Below are 25070 nucleotides of genomic sequence, written 5' to 3' on the forward strand. Positions count from 1 at the left end.
ATATTATTATTATTAATATTATTATTATTATCATCTTTTATTTAACAACAGTTTACGCCGCGCTTAATACAATACATATATTCAAGGGGTCTGACAAGACGAGAATTGACAGACTAAGACAAACCGATACATTAGGTGGAGATGCTCGGCTCGCAAGCTTACAATCTAGAGGGAAATGGGGTGACAAACATAAGGCATACAGAAAGGGTAAGAGGTAGTGTGGTGGTTGTATCAGTGACAAGGAAGTTCTAGCAGCTAAGATGGTGCGGGTTTTAAGATGTTTCTTGAATGTCGGGAGGGAGGGTGAAAGCTGAAGGCTTGGTGGAAGTAGATTCCAGAGATATGGGGGCAGCTCGAGTGAAATCTTGCAGACGGGAAAAGGAAGAGGCGATGAGTGAGGAGGAGAGCCTTAGCCCATGGGAGAAACGTTAGGGATCGAGTAGGAGAGTATTTGCTTATGAGAGCAGAAATGTATGGAGGAGCAGTACTATGGAGGGCCTTATATATAAGTCATGGAGGTTGTGTACATGGTTACTTATATCGTGTTTATATATTCACTTCTTTACAGATTTGTCCTGTGTGTTGGAAGACACTGCACCAAAACATTGAGTATTGAGAGATCTTTACCTGAATCACTTACACTTGCATTTTATTTATTATTTATACTTTGATTTCGCCCAACTCTCTTACTAAATAATAATATGGGGGCCGTGACTTTTTATGGGTCTTCATGTTCTCATTATATTTCAGGCCATTCCTTTTTTCAGTTTTTGGTAAATTCATGATTTCTACATTTCGGTGGCCGGGTCTGTGTAGAATATTCAGTGTTGGGGCCACCTCCTTCAGTCTGTTCCTTTGTTACAGGTTCTTGCGCGTGTGACCGGGAGATACTTAAACTACGGGAATAACGGGACTTTGGGAAGCCATTGCATTTGCTGTATTGTAGTGAAGGTTTCATAGCCAGGAGGCTTAGATAATCACAGAAACTCACGTCTAAGGAAAGTCCTGAAGAACAGAAAGGGATCCATTAGCAAATCTATGAAGATTATTTATATGTAGATAAAACGATCCCATTAGGATCCCATTAACTATCTGCCTATAATAACAGGTGTCCTCATCAACTGCATTAGCTTCATAATGGATTTAATTGATGGTGTTTAGTATGCTCTACATTAAGAAATTGTAATAATATAGTAAAAAAAAAGATAATAAGAAGCACCTTACAAATAGTAGTAAACCAGATATATTGAAGACAGCCTTTTCAGCAAAAACTTCACTGGGGTGGGTTTTTTATAAGAAATGTTCAAACTGACTCATGACTGATTTATGGAAATCGTTCTGAAGATCCCACATGCTATTTGTGTCGTTAATCCATGTGGGGGAATCATATTATATATATATATATATATATATATATATATATATATATATATATATATAGTTTTAACGATGAAAATATTGTAGAATGCTTAATACAAATGACTACTATATAATAAATCAAGTCTCGGTTGGACCGTGGGAATTAGCATTGGCATTATAACAGTATACAGGGAACGCTTAATATTCAGACTTAATATTTATGACTTCTGCTAGTAGATCTGGTTTGTAAGATTAACTCATTACATTGTAAATAAACAGATACTTACAGATAATTACTAGGAACCCCCTGATAGTCTTATAAACCAGGTGGATAACATTTTATTCACATTCTTAAAATGATCAGTAGCTCATACTGCACCATTTATATGAAAGGAAGCGGTGTCCAGAGATACAATACAATTACATGCAGAAATCCAAATAACCTTTGACATTTTTTTTAGGAATTTTGTATAGTTCATCAATTTTTTTTTTCTTCTTACCAAAGAAACATAGAATTGAACAGCTGATAATAACCATTTGGCTCAGTCTGTAAAGATCCTTTGATGTCATTTATTTTATTGGGAGAATCTTGACTTTTGCTAGGGCGATTGCTACTGGTTTAAGGTGGTAAATGTTGGGAATTTGAGTATGTACTGTATCTAGTATGAACACCACCATCCGAAACCAGCACAAAATGGGTTAATCAATATAACATCATCTTCCCTTCTGACTCAATAGAGAAATACAAAAATACACAATATAAAAAATATCAATAAATACAAATGAGAATCAACTTAAACACTGAAATCAACTGAGCTGTAAATATTTTGGTCCATATATTGGACCAAAAGTCTTTATTTTTTTTATATATATATATATATATATATTTATATATAAAACAAAAACTGTCTGCGCTTCTCACCCTAATAAAGTTGGCAACAAATATATAAACATAATATAAATGAGAGGTTTTGGTTATATGAATTGGCCAAAGCATAATTAAGCTCACCCGCCACGTCAAGGCACACTCTCAATAGGGTGAGAACCTACGCTCACCTCCTACATAGTGGGCACACAAAGCAGTTTATACGGCTACCAAAACCTTATTAATGTGTTGGGGGAGGTGCAATTAAACCTCCTCCCTATTAACCTCTGGACAGCAAGCTGCAACCAGACTGATGAGGAGCCAACAACCTCAAATATGTGCAAACAGGGAAAAGAAAAAATGTCGGTGCGCTAAGCTAGTCTCAGGCTCAAATAATACAAATGTATAATACGAGGCCTACCAAACAGGTGTAAGCATGCTGCAAAAACAGTGTATTGGCTGTACAACACCCCAACACATTAATAAGGTTTTGGTAGCCGTATAAACTGCTTTGTGTGCCCACTATGTAGGAGGTGAGCGTAGGTTCTCACCCTATTGAGAGTGTGCCTTGACGTGGCGGGTGAGCTTAATTATGCTTTGGCCAATTCATATAACCAAAACCTCTCATTTATATTATGTTTATATATTTGTTGCCAACTTTATTAGGGTGAGAAGCGCAGACAGAATTTGTTTTTTGTATACATTGTACAGCCAATACACTGATTTTGCAGAATGCTTACACCTGTTTGGTAGGCCTTGTATTATACATTTGTATTATTCGAGCCTGTGACTAGCTTAGTGCACCGACATTTTTTATTTTCCATATATATATATATATATATATATATATATATATATATATATATATATGTATATATATAAGCTTATATTATTATTATTATTAATGGTGAGTCGGTTTAGCTCATGTATAAGATCTGAGGGACGGGGTCCGGATGGGTCTGGGGTCAGTTGATGCACCAGAGGCTGCATGTATTAAAGGAGCCTTTTTTTAGACAATAGTGATAAGACAACACTTATTATTACATTACAGAGATATAACATGATGAGAAATCTTCATCTCGGTCCTCATTCTCTGAAGGACCAGTTGGGGGGCCTAAACAGCTGCTCACTCTGCATATATCATAATACCACCTCTGAGGTCACATAGGGCACCAGCTGCTTCACCCACCTCTCCTGGGTAAGAGGCTTCTGTACCAAGTCAGGTGCCAACAACGTGAGAATGTATTACAGTACAATTTAAATTAAAGCGACATCTTAGGATAAGGCTGCAAGTGGAATTCCTACTGAAATCAATGGTTCAATTTGCAGCCTTATAGGTTGACGTCACATAACTCTTTGTGTAATTGATTTTTTTTTTTACATGCATCAATTAGAATTGTGTGGAATGTATTAGAGTTCTACAATATACAAGTTATGAATTGTATTCAGTGTCACTAACTGCCTTCACTGTATTCAGTTTGCTAAAGGAATGGGTGTGACAGAAAGAGCCTCTAAAACGTTTTTTTTTAATGAGGTTAAAGAAACAGACATGTTTTAAATTTTCTCGTGGGGCACCCTTGATAGAAACTGTCCACGTTAAGACCCATTAACCTGTTGTGCATAATTACCTTTAATGGCCTCACAATGATCCTTTAGCTCTCTGACTGTTATCAATGACAATGCTTTACCCATCATTGTATATGCAAATACCTGATATGTCTTGTTAAGTATGGAACTTGAAAAAGAACTTGAAAAGTATCACTTTCCCTTAAGATCCAGAAGTCTCATCAACATCACACTCCTTGTAAAGTGTTCCAGGCCATTCCGAGAAAGAGCTTCTCAATATGGCCGTTGGTGCGCGCACATATAGATAAAAAGGAGTTTGTTTCTAGCATAACATCAAATTAAACTACCTTTCTTCTAGGATTCTGAGGTTGTCTTGGTGGAGGAGATCCGTTTTTCTTCCCAGACTGGGAAGATGAGGCTTTTCCTCATACTTGATGAGTAGAAGGGGTAAATACTCTACAATAAAGGATAGGTGGGACTTATTTTGCCAAAACTCAGGTTGGGCCTTATTTTCTAATCTCTGGGTAGGTGATGCTGCCTGGATTTAGTTAGTTTTAGTGTGCCCAGGTCCAGACAAGACTACTTATTTGAAGGGGTCGTGTAAATACTTGGGACGCAATATGTGTTGGACATAAGGAAATATTGGGACATAAGGAAATATTGGCCAAATTGGAAAATAGTTTGACCAGAAGTATCTGGGGTAACTGGTAAGTCTGCCCCATTCAGCTATTATTCCACCCCTAAAGTCTTGGAGCACTAACTATATGCCTAGTCTGTCCTGTGGGAAAAGCTAACCTGCGAAATTTAGGTGATACACAGGGTTCTAGTTGGAGATCACACTAGGCGATCTATAGTGGGCCAACATTGTGGTGGTAGGCTGTGTGGGGCTGTCATATTTATTAAAGTTTATTGGGGATCATGAAATGTGATATCTGTTATGCAGAACTGCTGCAGAATTTTCAATTCCAACTAAAACAAATATAAGCCGATCTTATTGGGATAACTATATGGTGCAGGTGGGAATCCTTCTTTAATCACATTTATGATATAGTCCTATATGATGCCAAGCATATTTTCAGTATTTAAAGTGTCCCAACAGCTTTCATTTTCCTTTTCAATAAATCCTGGGTTTTCGCTAACCAGTTTGCTAAATCTCTGGATAATTTCAGATGGAGTTACCAAGATTTGTGTATTTATATACATTATATGGACAAAAGTATTGGGACACCTGACCATTACACCAACAGGGACTTTTATGACATTGCAGTCTAAATACATAGATATTATATATTTAATGTTGGACAAAAAGGCCCGGCTCGCAACATCCGTTCCAGTTCATCCGAAAGGTGTTCGATGGGGTTGAGGCCGGTCAAGTTCTTCCACCTCAAACTCATCCATCCATCTCTTTAGGGAGCTTGCTTTGTCTGCTGGGGCCCAGTCATGCTAGAATAGAAAAGAGCCTTCCCCAAACTGTTCCCACAAAGTTGGAAGAACAGAAGTCTCCAAAATGTGTTGCTATGTTAAAGAGGACATACCAAGACGTTTTGGACAACATGAGTTTTTTTTTTTATGAATTTTACAAGACTTATATCAATAATGAATATTTGCTGACTTCAAAACAGCTCTAAAAATGTAACAATATAAATCTTGGGATTGGCATTGGCATTAGGCAGGAACTGGAGTCCATGTCTTCACCGAAGCTCCTGCTCTGGGTGTTAAATACTGAATAAGCAACTGCTTATTTTTTGTGTTTTCTCTGAGTCTGGGTAGCATTTCTGGGTGATCCTGTGGGTTTCTGACCCTTTATGAATTAGATTTCTACAATAATACTTTAGTGATTGTCTTGTTTTTCCAGTTAATAGGCTTTCTAGACACTTGATGTAGCAGTGCTACATAGAAAGACCATCTCCCAAGTGTCTACAAACAGGGTAAAATGTGTGACGCGCCTCTTCAAACATTATTTAACCTCTTTTTGGAACCTTTTACTGTCGCCATAAAGGTAAATGTTGGGCCACACGCTCTTCTACATGTGCAGGAGCCTTGGTTCTGGTGGTGAGACGGTTTGCACCGCTTAATGTATGAGTCAGTAACTTCAATTGTACTTACTAAGGGTCTATCAGCAAAGCCATCAGAGAGATTCTGTGGTTATCAGTGGATGGCCAATAGACCCTTTATACGGAAAGCACGTAGAGTCAGGTGTCTTGGCAGGGCACCCTTTTTCACCCTTTTTTTAGCAAATAAAGAAATTATGTTTATGTCTCCCGATTTCCAATATATGTTTACTTCTGATTCTATAACCTTTCCTGGAAAAAAAGTATGTATTCATAAATGTACATAAAGGGTACTTTACATCTAAAAAACAGTGCTATGTTAAATAAGAATTTAAGAAATAATATGTATAGGTTGCTTATATTTTTAATTATTCAAGCATTTTGTTTACATTCAAAGAATAATTTTTAAATGTAAATTTAATATTTTTCCATAAATCGAGTAACAATTGCTAGTAACAATTTGTACCTAAATGATGAAGAGCTAAGATTCTAGGAAACATCTCATTCTGTGGAGTCTTAATCAAACATACAAAATCGCAAGGATTCTGGACTTACTTGATCTTGATTTATAAATCTGTTTTTATTGCAATATGATACTGTAAAAGTACAGCAATTGAAATCATCATTATGTTAATGTCGCTGAGGAGGACACCTGTTAGTTTATGCAGATAGTTAATGGGATCCTAATGGGGTCGTCTTATCTACATATAAATAATCTTCATAGGTTTGCTAATCGATCCCTTTCTGTTCTTCAGGACTTTCCTTGGACGTGAGTTTCAGTTATCTGAGCCTCCTGGCTATGAAACCTTCACTACAATACAGCAAATGCAACAACTTCCCAAAGTTCCGTTATTCCTGTAGTTTAAGTATCTCCTGGTCACACGCGCAAGAACCTTTAACATAGGAAAAGACTGACAGAGGTGGCCCCAATACTGAATATTCTACACAGACCCGGCCACCGAAATTCAGATATTAATTTAAAAAAAAAACTAGAATACAAAAGCCTGAAATATAATGAGAACATCAAGACCCATAATAAGCCACGGCGCCCATATTATCATGTAGTAAAAGAGTTGGGTTAAATCAAAGTATAAATAGTAAGCAATTCAAATATAAATCAATAGCCAAGATGACTCTGATAACCATCTCTCGATACATATGCTTTGGGACCGCTTGCTTGTTTTTCAATTCATAGAAAAATCTGTAGTGGGGTGAATAAATACATTACTTTTCAAAAGTTTGGGGTCACTTATAAATGTATTTGCTTTTGAAAGGACGGCGTTAATGATTTTTAATGCAATATCTTCATAGGCGTACAGAGGTCCTTTATCACTTCCATCACTCCTTTATCACTCCCATCACTCATGTGTTCCAACGGCACGTTGTGTTCGCTGATCCGAGTTTAAGTTTAAAAGGCTAATTGATGGTTAGAAAACCCTTTTGCAATTATATTACAGCCAGAAATGTTATTGTTTTCCATTAAAACAGCTGAGCGACCCCAAACTTCTGAACATTAGTGCATGTATATATATATATATATATATATATATATATATATATATATATCAGTCCCCAGTTTTCTGCTTTCATGAGATAAATCCTCAGTGTGCTCTTTCTTCATTCAAGTGTATAACTCATGGAGGCTGTGTGCGGGGTTACATCTATTATATGTATATACAATACGTTCAATGTACTAACAGAATTACAAAAGGGGTTTCTAATCATCAAACTAAAACTTGGATTAGCAAACACAACGTGACACACAGCAGTGATGGATCACCGATTATCGCAAAAATAAAATGAAAGGTTGACAATATTTTTATGTAGAGAGACTAATTTTCTTCGGCTTTATTTTATATTTCCCAGTCTGCTTTTCCAGACCAGTTGAAATAAATATCCCCTCCCCCCACATGGTTTTAGTAATGAGGGTCACCTGAAAAAGATTTTTTAAAAATTAATCGCAATTGATTGTAAAGTGGGCGGTACTCTACCCCCTGTGGAGTCCCGGGGCTGCCTGCTGATTGGTCGGTCTCCTCCTCCTGAGCACTATATATATATCTGTCCTCATCCTCTGTCTCATTAGAGAGAATTCCTACACACAGTGACAATGGAGCTGTCCACGGTGCTAGTGCTGATCGCAGCTGGGTGGGCCGTTTGTCTGGCTTCACCTATCCAGGTAAGTAGCTGAGACCCCGTCTTATCTTTACTCTATTGAACAGTCTCTCTTCTCTGCGCCTCTGTCTCGGCTGCTTGTGTTTGGGGTTTGGGGAATGTTTTCTGCCCTTATGCCGCCTTCATTGATGTGTCTTTATTCTCCCGCAGGTCAATCCGGACTCTGACGGCGGTACGTATTTAATGGTGCTATCCGTTATTGTTGAATTTCTTTCTGTCTGTATGATACGGATACTTCTTCTTGTCTTTCTAAACTAATAATCTACTTTACAGAGAGGGTGGTAGATAAATGGGACAGCCTCCCAGGAGAAGTGGTGGAGGCTAATACAGTCAGGCAATTTAAATTTGGGATAGCCATAAAGATATCCTGACTATGGGACCGGGCCAAGGACTGGTTGGGGTTTGAGTTCTTACATGAAGAAAAACAAAAATGGGCAGACTCAAAGGCCAAATGGTTCTTATCTGACATCAAATTCTACGTTTCTACTTTAGGGAAAATAATTCATGGCTTTTTATCATGTGATTTCCTCCTGATTCAGTAACATCTTTAATGTTTATTTTCTCAGAAAACGGCGATGACAGAACTGTATTTGAACGCATAGAAGCTCTGAATAAAGGTGAGTGTTCTTAAAATGTGATTCTTCTTACATGATGTGTGTGGAAAAGTGATTCTGTGGAAAGTGGTCTTATCCCCATGGCAACCACTGGAATGTCCAATCTGATTTGCTCATATAAGACCAGTTTTCCGACCTTGCTCAGGAGACATTTTTTCTGTATAACTCTCCATGCTCCGTGTCCCCCCGTGTCTGCCCTTAAAATTCTCTGATTTGTCTTAATAAAAGCCAGTCGGCGGTAAGCAACAGGTAATTGTCCAGCAACCTTAAAACTACAACTCCCATGATTCTCATTCAGACATAGGTCTTGACGGCCCATTTCTGTTTCTTGTGCTGGCTGAGCATTGTGGGACATGCATTTCCACAACACCGGAGAGTTACTTGAAGACAACCCTCCCTATTAATCGTATTACATAGAGATACAATGACATAATAATATTGTATTGAAACTGCGCTGTAAAATAAATTATACTTAATCTTAAATACAGTAATTATAACGCCGAATACAATATTTCTGAGCACAATCATTTCCCATTGATCATAAAACTCCGATGGCTTCCTGTCTTGGCATTTTTTGTTATTTTACTTTCTTACTTGACCCTTAAACCCTTAAATACTTTTTTTTTTTCCGATAGCGGCAACATTTTATTTCCTTGTAACGTTATATAGAAATATAAGATTCCAGGTTAGTTTCAGATGCAAACCCCATACACTTATAGAATTGTCTGACTGCGTCAGTGTTTGAATGTGACGCTCAGTCCCTTGCAGAATGTTTCTAGACGCTCCATACCGTTAGTAAAATGTACGCAGCTTACTATGTGCCATAAGATTGACCTTCCTGCTTCGCTCTTCAAGCTCCATGTTATGTGATTTATTCTCCTGTTTATTTTCAGGTATCTCCAAGCCGCTAAGAGACGGAGACATTGCCTACAATATTGGGCGCAGTGCCACCAAATGTGACGGCTGTTTGTGGGATACCTGCGAGAACGGGATGGTTTACGTCCCCTATGTTCTTTCCTCTGCATATTGTAAGTTATACTCGTTACTGAGCAGACGGCTTTATTCTGATGTAATAAATTCACTTTCTCATGTTATGGAAACTCACGTAATCTTTCTGTCTGCAGCTGATGTAGACAAATGGCTGATTACAGACGCCTTCATGGAGTTTGAAACAATGACCTGCGTGAAGTTTGTCAGCAGAAGCGCAGAAGCCGACTATCTCAGTATAGAGTCTTTATCTGGGTGAGTCTCAGCACCTTCTAGGTGACCCCAGACTGTTAATTCAGAAAACTATCTCGCCAGGGCCAACCAGAAGAGCCTAACTAGACGGTAATATGGAGCTTGATTCAATGACCCGACTGAACATTAATTGGTAACAATTTGTTTAAATGTTTGGTTCGATTTCAACTACCAGAGATCTTTGATTCTGGATTCTAAAACTCTTCATATAACACTTCACTGAAATCAATAGGACACTTTTTATGGTTAGAATTATTATAGCAACTTAACTGGATACGTTTTCCGGGTACATTCCAATCAAAAGCATTTTCTGAAATCCAAAAGTCACATCTAAAGAAGCACAAATAACCAAATAAAAGTTTACCAGTGATATTATAATCCTTTCAGGGGAAACACATTGAGTCAAACTCAGGGTTCTAAAAAAAGCACAATGCAAGAATACAGACAGCATTGTGCAAGTCCTCTTGAAAAAGTCCAATTTTCCAATATTCCTCCTAAAACCATTATTAGGACAGGGGATAGGAAGACATTTTGTGTTGTGTTTTTTTCATTATGATTGATACCAAACTTTACAACCCCTTAGGTGTTGGTCGTATGTTTCCAAGATTGGTGGCAAACAGGTTGTGAGCCTGGATAAGAACGGGTGCATGAACACCGGCGTCATCCAACATGAACTGATGCACACGCTGGGCTTCATCCATGAGCACTCCAGGAGCGACAGGAATAACTACGTAGATATCTTGTGGCAAAACATCCTTCCAGGTGAGAAATGTGATCACACGGGTACAACCCTAAACCCAGAGACAATCAAATCACTATGAGGGTGGAGAACACACAAAACACAAAAAGTGAATTTCCACGGCTGAGATCACTGCCTTACAGGGCATTCGCGGGGCAGTAAGGATTATTGACAACCTCTGAATGGTTACATTATTCAAATAGTTCGCAAATAGATCTTACAAAATGAAAAATCCATTTAATAATACAAATCTCAATTTCACATTATGTGTATAGGAACCCACACTCTTACCTTGTCATATGAATATTCTCATTCAGCATTTTATCCACTGGGGAATATTGACTAAAGGCGTTGTGCTTCTTATCCTACATGGTACTAAATATATTAGATATAAAGATTTAACATGGTCTGGTCTCATCATCCTCATCTGTCTGTCTGCTTGCAGTAAATCATCCCAACTTTGAGATTAGAGATTCCAACAATTTGGATCTTCCCTATGACTACGGCTCAATAATGCACTACCCAAGGCAAGTAGAATTCTGTATTAAGACTGTTTTATTCCAATTTATTTTGCTCCATATCTAATAGTCTTCATCTCCCAATAGCACTGCTTATTCCAACCCCTCTGGAACAACCACAATAGTTCCAAAACCTGACCCCAAGGTGCCCATCGGACAGACGCTTGGAATGAGCCACCTTGATGTGATGAAGATTAACAAACTCTATAAGTGCAGTAAGTCTTTTTTTGTAAAGATTTTCATTGTTAGTAAAACTTGTGCTGCTAATTTGTGTGCGTTATAAGGGGATATGTGACACCCGCTCCGTAATAGTCCACATGCTGAGTCCTCTGCAAAGTTGTATCATTCTATTACACTTTTTTTTGTTTATTCAGATCTTTGCCGTACAAAGTTCACAGACCCTTCAGGATCTTTCTCCCCTGATGGCCTTTCCTTCGGACAGGACGGCAGCTGTCTTTGGTTGATTCAAACTCCAAATAAAAAGGTTAATAAGAAACCGGGCAAAACTCAGACTTTCTTGAGTTATTTGCTATAAAAAGAAACAGTTATAGAGACAGTTATTAGAAAACTGCCACCTAATCCGAAACTAGTCTTAAGAATTGGGCAGACTAGATGGACTGAATGGCTCTTCTGTAAAACTCTATGTTTCTTGCTTTAGAAGTAGATTACACTTTACTGGCAGTGGGAAAGATGTAGTTCGTGTTCCTGGATATTGATCTTCTTTTACCCTTTTTTCAATCTGTTTTTTCTTTCTCTCCAGGTTTCTCTGCAGCTCAGCGGCATCAACATCCCTCTTTCTGTCGGCTGTAATGAAAGCTACATTAAGGTATATGATGGCGGATATAAATCTGATGAGGTTCTTCTGAATAATACCTGTGGATTTGAGATGATCCCACCTTTAATTTCATCTACAAACCTGATGTTGGTGGAGCTCGTGAGCAGCCAGGAGCCGGCTTTGAGCAGATTCAGTGCAAACTATAATACCGGTAAGGCCCCTTTCATGTATCTGATAATAAATTAAAAATTAAAAACTAAATATCTGTTTTCATTATTTTGCAGAAATTAGCAGAATCTATTCTTCTGTAACCCTCAAGTTGTTATGTTATTGCTCTGAAATGTTTTTTTTTATTCACAGTTACCTATGGAGAGACCTTCATCAAGGATAAGGGGATTGTGATTTCTCCCTGGGTCAGAGGCTTCTACCCCAACAATGTGAATGCTGTATATTCCATCATAGCCCCGCAGGGATATAAGGTAACATATTACCTGTAGTAGCAAAAGTTATTACATGGAGTCTGGGCTGTATCAAAGCCTAATCTAGATAGTGTGTAATGTGTCCAAATGGGCCTTTCTGCTTAATAAGAATGGGAAAAATAGTTTGATTTTCTGTACCATGAGCTGTCGGTCTGCACACAGATTGAACGTCTATCAAAGCCCTTATGTTCTCCTCTATAGACTCATAATCAGTCTCTGAAATGTTCTCTGCTAACCAGGACGGTGTCTTTCTCTCCTAGGTGTCCCTGACCTTCTCCTATTTCTATATGGAGGATTCCCTAAATTGTTCCAAAGACTACCTGATTGTCACGGATGGAGCCGCTACGATTGCCCCAGCCCTGGGCAAATTCTGTGGGATGAAGTTGCCTCCGGCTTTGGTGTCTTCTGGGAATGTAATGTTATTGCAGTTTCACAGCGATGACCAGAAAAACTCCTATGGATACAAGGCGTCCTATCGCTTTGGTAAGTGGGAGAACTGAAGTAGTAATCACAGCCAAGCAGCAACCCCAGAAGTTTCTGGTTTTGGAAGACATCGTATGATGTTTTAAATTTTGTTTTACAATCACAGTTTACTAGTGTTACTTATTTTACTCTTGGCTGCTTCAAAACCAAAAAGAAAAAAATAATTAGTGTCACACGACTAAACTTACATTAACTACACTTATTACATGGATCTTGATGTTAGGAGCAATGATATATGTAAGGGTGCTCTATGGTATGATATGTTGTATCTAGGGCTAGTGTTTTATAAAACATTTAAAATATAATATAAGGCTGATAATATAAAAATAATAAGCAATGTCAAATTATATATTGCATTACGTATAACATGCGGTGACGGTATTATTAACCTCCCTCTCTATCCTGCAGTGTCTCCGTAGTAATCTAGAAGATGAAGCAAGATTTCCCTTGAGCCACCTGAAGATGTTCAAAGTTAAAATGTAGATACATGTTGTGTTATTTTGTAAATATTATAGAGTTGTGTTTCTGTGAATTACTTGTTGTCAGGACAATCATTAACATTACGCAAAAGGATCTGCTGTCCGGCTTAGGGACCCCCAGTAGATCTCCATTGGGACCCAGAAACAGCCGCCACAGTCGGCAGATGGAGGTCTGAGCGACCTCACGCACAGATCTCCCTACCCAACACTTCCACCTTTGTGGTCTGTGCCCAACCTGCAGGCCCGTAGCATCGGATATAATATTATATACCTGTGTCCAGCAGGGGGCAGCATGCAGACCACAGAGGAGGATGTGTTAATGTGGCTGCACATAGGCCACAGGTCTATGGTAAGGAAGCTTGATCCAGACCTCATTATATAGAGAGACGGCTCTGCTTGATGCCATTTTTTATGCCATCACTTGTTACTCCATGTTTGCCACTCCTGTTAGTATCTGTTGTTGAGGTTCAATAGACTCTGTTTTAAGACAGGCCTATAATAGAGTTTATTAACAAGATAAAACAAAATAAGTTTTTTCTTTGTAATGTCGTATGTTCTACACACCCTCCTTAGATCTTATTATATCATAAGGGATTCCTGATGGTTGGAGGAATTTTAAATCAGTGTTTAAGTAAAGCTTTAGATATTGCTTACATTAATGTTCGATGCGGACTGTATATTGTGTTTCTGAGAATAAAGGTATTTTACTTCTAACTCAACATTTACTATTGTCCCTCATCTTCTTCAGCAGCATTCAATTTAAATATAAGAATAATTGCATTTGAAACATGCCTGTCCCTCACTGTAGTATTTTTATAATTTACATTTAGTGCACATTATTTGGGTATTTGAAAAAAAATAAAAAAATATATATAAATATATATATATATATATATATATATATATATATACAATAAATGCATGTGAATGCATGTATATCATCAGTCAAATGTATCCTCTGCATCCTGTTTTAAAACAAGAGGTCTTCAGTACAAACACTAACTTTTTTTGACCGGATCTATAATAATATTTAGCAGCCCGTTTTCGCCACCACATGTAACAAAACCCCGTTTTAGGCTCAGGAACAACAATATTATAGGTTTAAACAACAAATACCCCAAAATAAAGCCTAGCTCCCAATTGAAGCCCTCCTGGCCTACACATTGCTGCCCCAAAGGGCCAGCCTAACTACCCATTAATGTAAACATTCCATTGGAAAATCTTCCCCAGACAACACACACAGGCCCAGGCAGATAAAAACCACACTTGGCTCTGGGATCATCTTTTTCAGGTCCTCTCCTTGCCCTGGGAACTCTCTGGGATCTCCGGGTCGCGGGAGCAGCATTGCTGCACACCCCACTCCGCGGCCACTTCCCTCAGCAGGACCACAACGCCAGGAGCCAGAGAGTTCCCAGGTATACCTGGGAACAGAGGGGAACTTGAATCTCTCTCGAAGTCCTCGTTAAATCTGTTGCTTGAGGAAGCTTAAACGCTTGTGTTAAATCTAAACCTCTGGCCGTCTTGTGTTAGATTATGGCCTCTTGTTCGAACATGTCTTTAAATGTTTCTATCACATCTCCCCTCTCTTTTCTCTCTTTCAAGTCGGACATATTGAGATCCCTTCGTTTTTTCCTGATAAATCTTATCCTGCAAAATATTCCCCGTTTTAAGTCATCTTGCTCTTTTTGGTGCACAAAGAATCGGCGTGTTGAAATGAAAACACAGCACATTGGGGGCCATTTTAGAGGCTATGTACCTGTCCCTTGCATTAGAGGTTTTTTGCTGACCACCTAAGATTACTGATGCTTCATTGTTGGGTTACATAGGGAATTCTTAGTTGTAAACCTAAATATATCGTATCCAGTGTAGCAAATAATTCATCAATTTAAAAATCAAGTAGAACGACAGCTGCACCCTCCAAGCTAACATGAACCTTATGCGTTTTACGGGGCAAACTAAACGTATAAAATGTATGGATTATAATATATTTGAAAACCTTTCTCACTGATATTCCTATATTGTTGGTCTGTAGGTATAACTTTTGTATATAAAAAAAAAAGGTTAGATCAAATTATCGCATAATTTTGGATTTGGTTATATGACCATGTTTACAAAAAAGCCCAGGACCGGGGTATCCGGAAGAGAAGTTCCTCTGGATACCCTTTAATAACTCCCGGTTCATTGGGGGCCTTTTTGGTGACAAGAGTTCTCTTAGAAAGTGCACTGAATTTTAAGGCAAGACAGGAGGCTTCATATTTGCATTATCTTCCTTTACTGTCACCATAGCAGCAAGGATATAAATAGAACAGATCACAACCAATCAATAAAAAGATTAACATAATATATTTCTTTGCTGCTCACCATTGAAGAAAGGTCAGCCCTGTTATTTATATTTGTCTATTTCCTTAAGGATATATTTATTACCTATATTTGTATTATTGGATTTTGTCCTTTTTTTCCTTGTAATTTATTTTGTGAGATTTACATTATAATAATTGTTTATTTTTCATTTATATTTTTCTCAATGAGAAAGGTGTTTCCACAAGATAGTCGTTTTTCCGCCGGGGCTGGTGTCAGGGTCCACAGCTACGACCCCGTAGAAGTCACTCACCTGAATACCCGCGAGTGCCGGGCACAATGCGGCTCCTGCTTCCTCTCCGGCGCCATCTGCAGGTTATTCTAGGCGCGCGCGCCCCCACCTCAACTTAACCCTTCCAGTCCTGGAATGGCGGGGGACGCTGTACACGGAGGCGGGGGCGACATCTAGTGGCGGCTTTATAAACCAGCACTGAGTATTACTCAGTGTTTCTTATTGAGCTTCCCTTTGCATTTTGCTGTTTCCTGAGTGATCTTGTTGCTGACCTCAGATTTCCTTTGGACCTTGCTGACTTCTATATTCCTGACCCCGGCTATTGTTATTACGGATTTCGCTGACCTTTCCTACCCTGAACCTTGGCTTCGTTTACTGGACTGTGTTTTATTACCCTGACTCGGCTACGTTTCTGGACCACGCGCTCTATTGGACTGTATATTCCTGCATACTGGGTTTCTCATCCCTAATCCTCACAGCTGGACGACCGAGGGGCCGGGTCTCCAGCCGTTTCTACCATCCAGGCTCCCGCCCATACCAGAGCCAGACTCCACATGCCTTCCGAGGCTCCTTTCGGGCATGACCAACTAATTTCAGAGGAGGTTCCAGAGGCAGATGTTCTGCAGTTTTCCCTTCTGCCTGTTGCGGGCCGGATATCCCTTTTTTCAGGGCCGGACTGGGACTGAAAAGCAACCCTGGAAACATTTGGAGACCAGTCCATTTGGTTGCCAGCAGAAGCTCGTCTGCCATCAACCAATGAGTGACCAATAAAGTTGCTCGTACGGACATTTAATACTGGCACCAAAGCTGCTGCGTAGTGCGTACCGCGTTAACCCCGTATTACTGGCGAATATTCGTGGAATATGAAGATATTTTCGCCCACAAACACGAAGATGAACACGTAGAGTTGGCCAGCGCCCAAGTCTACTTGTTTGCTTTTTGCTGCTTGTCTCTATAAGCTAATTATATATTAATATTATAAAATTTTTCACATTTAATTGACATTCAACTCTGTAATTGCTGGTAACCCGTCATAGCATCAGCTTTAGGGCCAAATTCCTTGGTCTCGCCCTAACCCCTCAACTGCTGCGTAATCAATTCATAAGAGCAGTTGCGCAGTGTTAACCCCTTTAATGCCACGATTGTGCCATTTTAGGGTTAATGTTTGTCTCTTCAGTGGGGACCAAATCACAGTCAGTGCTTTGGAGCACAGCATTAAAAGAGTTAAAAGAAAAACAGCCCTTACATGGAGGTCAAAATGCTTCCAGGTCAGCCAGTAGGGAGTGGGCTGATGATTAGATCACTTCCGACCAATAAGAGTGACCTGATCATTATGACAGCCAATTGGTAATGAAAAAAAGTAAAATGAAACACACAGAATATTAATATTTTCTTTTCATTTTATTAGTTTTTTTAATACATTAGTAATTATTACTACCTGATCACTTATCAATGTCACTTTAGGCCACTGATTATTGATCGGTCTCACTGATCAATATTAGTGGCCTAAACCTGTCACTTGACATTTGGAACGCAAATTTGACCCCACAATGTCCAAAAAACATACCATACCCAAGCATGTGGGGTATTGCTCTACTCGGGGTGTTGCTCAATACAAATCATGAGTTGCTCCTCTACGTGCATACACCCTGTGAAATAAATCTACTGAAATACTGCAATGTGTGTTAAAAAAAATGTAAAAAATTCTTTGCCCAAAGTCGGTGACTGAAATGGTTAAATAAAAAGTATTAAAATCCCCCTAATACTTTGGGTTGTAAACCATCAAAAAATATATAGTTTGGTTCAGCACTTTTTTTTTTTTTCTAGCCGTGATTGGGGTCCAACTTCCAGCATATCACGTTTAAAAAAAAATCTAATATTAGCCCTGTAACAACCAAAATAGACGAAACTACGAGGCATATAAGGTGTCTCCAAAATCAGGACAAACTGTACAGTTTTTATAGGTGAAACTGTGAAAAAAAAATCTTATTTTTTCCCAGTTTTTAGGTTTTGTTAATGAATGTGAATGTGCAACATGGTTGTGGGGCCTTCATTTATTTATTTAATTAATTTTTACTATGGTGAATGTTTTTTTTACAACGAGGGTCAACTGTGATGTCATGATATTACCATACATGGTAATATGACGCAGAAATTGCAGGATGCAGTGGATATACTTGACTCTCAGGTCTGCAACTTGGTTTCATACGGAAAATTGGGCAATCAGGCCCAAAAACATCACTGCTTTAAGGTAGTTTCCAAAGAATACAAATTAAAGTACTCGCAACTTACTTTTTGGTGAGACTGTCAGGGACTTCATACTCTTTAACCACTATGACACGGTATTATATGAAGGTATTTTTCACAACAAACGCAAACAATGTGCATTCTATTTAAGTTACAATAATACTAGTTAGGGAAAGGCATGTTACAAATGCAGTTATTATTTTATTTAAAAGGAATGCTGCTGAAGATGATGAGGGACAATAGTAAATGTTGAGTTAGAAGTAAAATACCTTTATTCCCAGAAACACAATATACAGTCAGCATCGAACATTAATGTAAGCAATATCTAAAGCTTTACTTAAACACTGATTTAAAGTTCCTCCAACCATCAGGAATCCCTCGTGAAATAATAAGATCCAAGGTGGATGTGTAGAAAATATGACATTGTGAATAAAAATAAAGTGGATTTAAGTGAACTTATTTTGTTTTATCTTGTTAATAAACTCTATTATAGGCCTGTCCAAAAACAGACAGTCTATTGAACCTCAATAACAGATACTAACACTAGTGGTGAACACGGAGTAACAAGTGATTGAGATAAAAAATTACATCAAGCAGAGCCGTCTCTCTCTATATAATGAGGTCTGGATCAAGCTTCCTTCCCATAGACCTGTGGCCTATGTGCAGCCACATTAACACATCCTCCTCTGTGGTCTGCATGCTGCCCCCTGCTGGACACAGGTATATAATATTACATTCCCTGCTACGGGCCCCACTGGAGATCTACTGGGGGTCCCTAAGCTAAGCCTGGATGCTGGACAGCAGATCCTTTTGCGTAAAGTTAATGATTGCTCTGACAACAAGTAATTCACAGAAACACAACTGATAATATTTACAAAATAACACAACATGTATCTACATTTTAACTTTGAACATCTTCAGGTGGCTCAAGGGAAATCTTGCTTCATCTTCTAGATTACTACAAAAACAGAGAAGGAGGTTAATAATACCCCCACCGCATGTTATACGTAATGCAATATATAATTTGACATTGCTTATTATTTTTATATTATCAGCCTTATATTATATTTTAAATGTTTTATAAAACACTAGCCCTAGATACAACATATCATACCATAGAGCACCCTTACATATATCATTGCTCCTAACATCAAGATCCATGTAATAAGTGTAGTTAATGTAAGTTTAGTCGTGTGACACTTATTATTTTTTTCTTTTTGGTTTTGAGGCAGGCAAGAGTAAAATAAGTAACACTAGTAAACTGTGATTGTAAAAAAAAATGTAAAACATCATACGATGTCTTCCAAAACCAGAAACTTCTGGGATTGCTGCTTGGCTGTGATTACTACTTCAGTTCTCCCACTTACCAAAGCGATAGGACGCCTTGTATCCATAGGAGTTATTCTGGTCATCGCTGTGAAACTGCAATAACATTACATTCCCAGAAGACACCAAAGCCGGAGGTAACTTCATCCCACAGAATTTGCCCAGGGCTGGGGCAATCATAGCGGCTCCATCTGTGACAATCAGGTAGTCTTTGGAACAGTTTAGGGAATCCTCCATATAGAAATAAGAGAAGGTCAGGGACACCTAGGAGAGAAAGACACCGTCCTGGTTAGCAGAGACTGATTATGAGTCTATAGAGGAGAACGTAAGGGCTTTGATAGACGTTCAATCTGTGCGCAGACCGACAGCTCATGTTACAGAAAATAAAACGATATTTCCCATTCTCATTAAGCACCAACATCCATTTTGGACACATTACACACTATCTAGATTAGGCTTTGATACAGAGCAGCCGCCACGTAATATATTTTGCTACTACAGGTAATATATCACCTTATATCTCTGCGGGGCTATGATGGAATATACAGCATCCACATTGTTGGGGTAGAAGCCTCTGACCCATGGAGAAATCACAATCCCGTTATCGTTGATGAAGGTCTCTCCATAGGTAACTGTGAATAAAAAAAAGAATATTGGATGTTTCTAAACAGAGCACACCTTTCTCCCATAATCTATGCATCTATATTTGCTTTCTGAGTGTCTAATAAGAAGAAGCTCATATTATGTTTAGATATGAAATGCAGAAATAAATTATTTAAGAAATGTTATTGTGTTAAGAAATGTAGACACAGCAAAAATACTATAGAAGTGATAGTTCATGAACATCGCAGAATATTGCCATGTTTTGCAGCAATCTCATAACGGTAAAAGGTAATACATGTCTTTAATTTGGAACCCAAACCCGGGAGCTGTTGCTTTACATATAAGAAAGGAATGGATCCAGGAATACAGACTAGCATTTTTTTCTAGGGGCTTTATTCAAATAAGGTTTTCAGGTAAAATATTTAAACTTACCCTCCGAACTATACGTTGTAGAACATCAAACTAAAAATTAACTGCGCACTAGGCATTGCTACATCACAAGGACCAACTTGGCCCCTTTTACAGGAAAACTCATGACATTTGGCCGTGAAGATGATAAGGAGAAATTTTCCAGGACAACACACCTACAAGCTTCACTTAGTGAATACACCACTATTATAACTATATAATTATAACATTTTGTATGGTTACACTATAGGGCATAATATAATTTTTTAAACCCTTGTTTTTTAAATGTTTCAATAATAACGAAAGAACAGCAGTTTCATTTTACGCGATTAACAGATTCGCAGTAAAATGGAAGGACCCTTACCGGTATTATAGGAGGCACTGAATCTGCTCAAAGCCGGCTTCTGGCTGCTCACGAGCTCCACCAACATCAGGTTTGTAGATGAAATTAAAGGTGGGATCATCTCAAATCCACAGGTATTATTCAGAAGAACCTCATCAGATTTATATCCGCCATCATATACCTTAATGTAGCTTTCATTACAGCCGACAGAAAGAGGGATGTTGACGCCGCTGAGCTGCAGAGAAACCTGGGGGGGGAGAAGATGGGGCACGTTGAAAGCAATACGGAAAATGCATTGATCAGCCTCTTAGCATTACTATTACGGATATTATAACTCTGTCCTAAAATGGATCATCCATATAAAATGAAATTTTATTTTCATTTTTTTTAATCCATGCAGCCAGTGATTATACTTTTTAATTAAACTGCATTAGTAATTCCATTGAATGGGTTAATCATGGGTTAGAATTGGCCCTGTAGAACTGATCCTTTTTCACTGCTTTTTTTTTCTATTTTTAAAGCAAAACATCCAATTGGACTAGGTTTATATAAACCTTTTTATTTAGAGTTTCAATCAGCCAAAGACAGCTACTATCCTGTCCGAACGAAAGGCCATTGGTGGAGAAAGATCCTGAGGAATTTGTTAATTTTGTCCGGCAAAGATCTAAAAAAAATAAAAAGATTATATTGTAAAACCGTAATAGAACATTTTACAACTCCGTAGACTAAGCATGTGGACCATTACAGGTCAGGGTCTTCTATTTCACAATCAGAACACAAACAAGACACTGAACTGAGTAAACACTTACTGCACTTATAGAGTTTGTTAATTTTCATCACATCGAGGTGGCTCATTCCAAACATCTGTCCGATAGGAACTGTGGGGTCAGGTTTTGGAACTATTGTGGCTCTTCCCGAGGTGCTGGAAAAAGCAGTGCTATTGGAATATAAAGACTATTAGATATTGCTCTAGAGGAACTGAAATAAAACTCTGTTGCAATGTCTTGGTACAGAATTCTACTTGCCTTGGGAAGTGCATTACTGAGCTGTAGTCATAGGGAAGGTCCAAATTGTTGGAATCTCTGATCTCAAAGTTGGGCTGATATACTGCAAGCAGACAGACAGATATAAGATAATGAGACCAGCCCATCTTAAACTAATCATATGTTCAGTGACATGTATAATGAAAGGCAGAGAGCATGTCAGCTGGATGGATACTCCACAGTGGATAATACCCTGAATGATCATGGCAGATATATATTCAATACAGAAATATGTTGAATTTCCCAACATGTCAGTCAAAATTCTTCAAACAGGGCTTAAAGTCTGAAGAACTCAGTAAGGTCACATTATGAGACATTACATGACCAACAGTAGAAACACAGAAGCTTATACTTCATCCAAGCAGAAGTTAAAGTAGCCTCCAGACAAGGAAAGCTGACTTATTTACTTGCCTGTGTACACTTGTGTGTGTATTTATTATATTGGCCATATTGGATGTATGCTCCCCTGGGCCAAAGTGTGTCAGCCCTTCACTGCTGTGTCTATGTACAATTATAACTGATAAAAAGACTGAGGTCTTGAAAACTTATGTGACTCGAAAAAGGTATAACAAACATTATTTACTCATCTCTGGGACCAAGTGACTGCTCAGATAATTGTACATTCTCCACCCTCATGGTGTCAACGGTTGTACCCGTGTGTTCACATTTCTCACTTGGAAGGATGTTTTGCCACAAGATATCTACGTAGTTATTCCTGTCGCTCCTGGAGTGCTCATGGATGAAGCCCAGCGTGTGCATCAGTTCATGCTGGATGACGCCATGATTCATGCACCCGTTCTTACTCAAACTCACAACCTGTTTGCCACCAGTCTTGGAAACATACGACCAACACCTAACGGGTAATTTGGATAATTGTAAAGACTGATATAGATAACATAAATTGTTTAAGATGGTGCAAATGTATTCTTTTTCCCTTTCCTAATAAGAAATGTCTATATTTCTACTTTAAAGGCCTTCAAAGAGAGCTTCAGAATGTCAATGTTCAAATGTGCATTTATGTTGATTTAATGCTCTTTGCGACCCAATACATTGCTTAATTGATGTTGTTTCCTATTGATTTCAGTGAAGTGTTATTTGAGCAGTTTTAGTATCTAGAATCAAAGATCGTTGCTCAGGGTTTAGTCAGGTAGTTGAAATCAAACCAAACATTTAAACAAATTGTTACCAATTAATGTTCAGTCGGGTCATTGAATCAAGCTCCATATTACCGTCTAGTTAGGGTCTTCTGGTTGGCCCTGGCTAGAGAGTTTTCTGAATTAACAGCCTGGGGACACCTAGAAGGTGCTGAGACTCACCCAGATAAAGACTCTATACTGAGATAGTCGGCTTCTGCGCTTCTGCTGACAAACTTCAAACAGGTCATTGTTTCAAACTCCATGAAGGCGTCTGTAATCAGCCATTTGTCTACATCAGCTGGAGGCAGAAAGATTATGTGAGTTTTCTTAACATGAGAAAGTGACCTTATTACTATAGAAATTAGGCTTCTGCTCAGTAACGAGTATAACTTACAATATGCAGAGGAAAGAACATAAGGGACGTAAACCATCCCGTTCTCGCAGGTATCCCACAAACAGCCGTCACATTTGGTGGCACTGCGCCCAATATTGTAGGCAATGTCTCCGTCTCTTAGCGGCTTGGAGATACCTGAAAATAAACAGGAGAATAAATCACATAACATGGAGCTTGAAGAGCGAAGCAGGAGAGTTCTGTATAAACCGACCTGAAGGTCAATCTTATGGCACATAGTAAGCTGTATGAAGAATCAAGGAACATTCTGAGATACACATTCAAATATTGAGTAATTCAAACAATTGTATAATTGTATAGGGTTTGCATCTGGAACTATTGAATGTCTACTGAGTAGTCCCCAAGTAACTCTCAGCTGCTATGGAAGTACATCTTCTACAATGCTTTGAAGGCATGGTAAGCAGATATCATTCCAGTGATTGCTATGGTGATAAAACCACTTTTGAAACTTCCTCAGAATCAGTTTTTATATGTAACCCCCTTGCATCAAGACAATATTAACAGAGTTGATCTTAAATAAAAGCTCTTTATGATCATCCACATGGTATCAGCACCATCACATTTTAAGAATTCTCACCATTATTTAGAGCTTCTATACGTTCAAATACAGTTCTGTTGTCACGTTTTGGGTCTGTAAGGAATTATGAGAAAACAAAGATGAAATGCCTTACTGGCAAAGTCACAAAGACAAAAGGCCAAGTATATTATTTTTCTCATAGCTTAATTATTTAGGAAAATGGGAGGATAACTGAGTTGTACTCAGATCAGAGAGAATCAGAAAGTAAGGTCAACAAGAAGGCATTGGTATAATTGTATTAAGCGCATAGTAATAGTTATTGGTTTAATACGTACCGCCGTCAGAGTCCGGATGGACCTGCGGGAGAATAAAGACACATCAATGAAGGCGGCATAAGGGCAGAAAACATTCCCCAAACCCCAAACACAAGCAGCCGAGACAGAGGCGCAGAGAAGAGAGACTGTTCAATAGAGTAAAGATAAGACGGGGTCTCAGCTACTTACCCGGATAGGTGAAGCCAGACAAACGGCCCACCCAGCTGCAATCAGCACTAGCACCGTGGACAGCTCCATTGTCACTGTGTGTAGGAATTCTCTCTAATGAGACAGAGGATGAGGACAGATATATATATAGTGCTCAGGAGGAGGAGACCGACCAATCAGCAGGCAGCCCTGAAATGTAAACAGGTGGTAGAGTACTACCTACTTAAGAGAAGAAAAAAAAACCTTTTAACCCTTTTAACCCTTTCATTACTAAAACCATGTTAAAAGTAGCCACATCTGATATCTGAGAGTAGGTTAGTCTGTCAGATTTGGAGATTAAAATAAAACAAAAGAGACTTAGATTGTATTTTGCCAAACAATTAGCATCACCTTTTTATTTAGGGTATTCAGTTATATGCTGAAACTTACTTTTTGGTAATTGAAGAAAGTGGTAGTAATCAACATATCAATAGACAATCAGAGTCAAATACTAGCAAATACTAGCTTTCTGCGCAGCGTACTCTAGAATACATTACTTTGACTAAAAACTTGGATTTAAATCTAAATGTGTTTAATTGGTTATGGCTTTTTAATTTATAATATTTAGATGTTTTCCTGATGCTT

At 38.5% G+C, this 25070-nt stretch overlaps 2 protein-coding genes across 2 annotated transcripts; one reads left to right on the forward strand and one right to left on the reverse strand.

The window, feature by feature from the left end:
• The first annotated feature begins 7948 nt into the window (after positions 1-7948).
• Positions 7949-16512, forward strand: LOC149288302 (embryonic protein UVS.2-like). Its single transcript, XM_089491855.1, has 11 exons — positions 7949-8017; positions 8164-8185; positions 8580-8630; positions 9521-9655; positions 9752-9869; positions 10450-10628; positions 11498-11607; positions 11884-12109; positions 12259-12377; positions 12638-12860; positions 16409-16512. The coding sequence occupies exons 1-11, from the start codon at positions 7949-7951 to the stop codon at positions 16510-16512; spliced, it is 1356 nt and encodes a 451-aa protein (XP_089347981.1).
• A 2178-nt stretch (positions 16513-18690) lies between these two features.
• On the reverse strand, positions 18691-24536 carry LOC149288303 (hatching enzyme 1.2-like). The gene is made up of 11 exons (XM_089491856.1): positions 24468-24536; positions 24300-24321; positions 24025-24078; positions 23430-23564; positions 23216-23333; positions 22553-22752; positions 21899-21963; positions 20878-21103; positions 20016-20134; positions 19544-19766; positions 18691-18719 (listed from the first exon to the last, which is right to left on the reverse strand). The coding sequence occupies exons 1-11, from the start codon at positions 24534-24536 to the stop codon at positions 18691-18693; spliced, it is 1260 nt and encodes a 419-aa protein (XP_089347982.1).
• Positions 24537-25070: the final 534 nt, after the last annotated feature.

This window comes from Sceloporus occidentalis, unplaced genomic scaffold, assembly GCF_023333645.1.
Source record: "Sceloporus occidentalis isolate IW3139 unplaced genomic scaffold, rSceOcc1.0.p SCAF_52, whole genome shotgun sequence".
Taxonomy (NCBI): domain Eukaryota; kingdom Metazoa; phylum Chordata; class Lepidosauria; order Squamata; family Phrynosomatidae; genus Sceloporus; species Sceloporus occidentalis.

Bases quoted from the DNA above. Each gene is read 5' to 3' on its own strand.
- LOC149288302 (XM_089491855.1), top strand. From the start codon at position 7,949: ATGGAGCTGTCCACGGTGCTAGTGCTGATCGCAGCTGGGTGGGCCGTT. The intron at 9,656-9,751 runs GTAAGTTATACT...TTCTGTCTGCAG, and splicing joins TGTTCTTTCCTCTGCATATT to CTGATGTAGACAAATGGCTG. The intron at 10,629-11,497 runs GTGAGAAATGTG...TTGTTTATTCAG, and splicing joins GTGGCAAAACATCCTTCCAG to ATCTTTGCCGTACAAAGTTC.
- LOC149288303 (XM_089491856.1), bottom strand. From the start codon at position 24,536: ATGGAGCTGTCCACGGTGCTAGTGCTGATTGCAGCTGGGTGGGCCGTT. The intron at 24,322-24,467 runs GTAAGTAGCTGA...ATTCTCCCGCAG, and splicing joins GTCTGGCTTCACCTATCCGG to GTCCATCCGGACTCTGACGG. The intron at 19,767-20,015 runs GTGATATATTAC...TTTCTCTCCTAG, and splicing joins TAGCCCCGCAGAGATATAAG to GTGTCCCTGACCTTCTCTTA.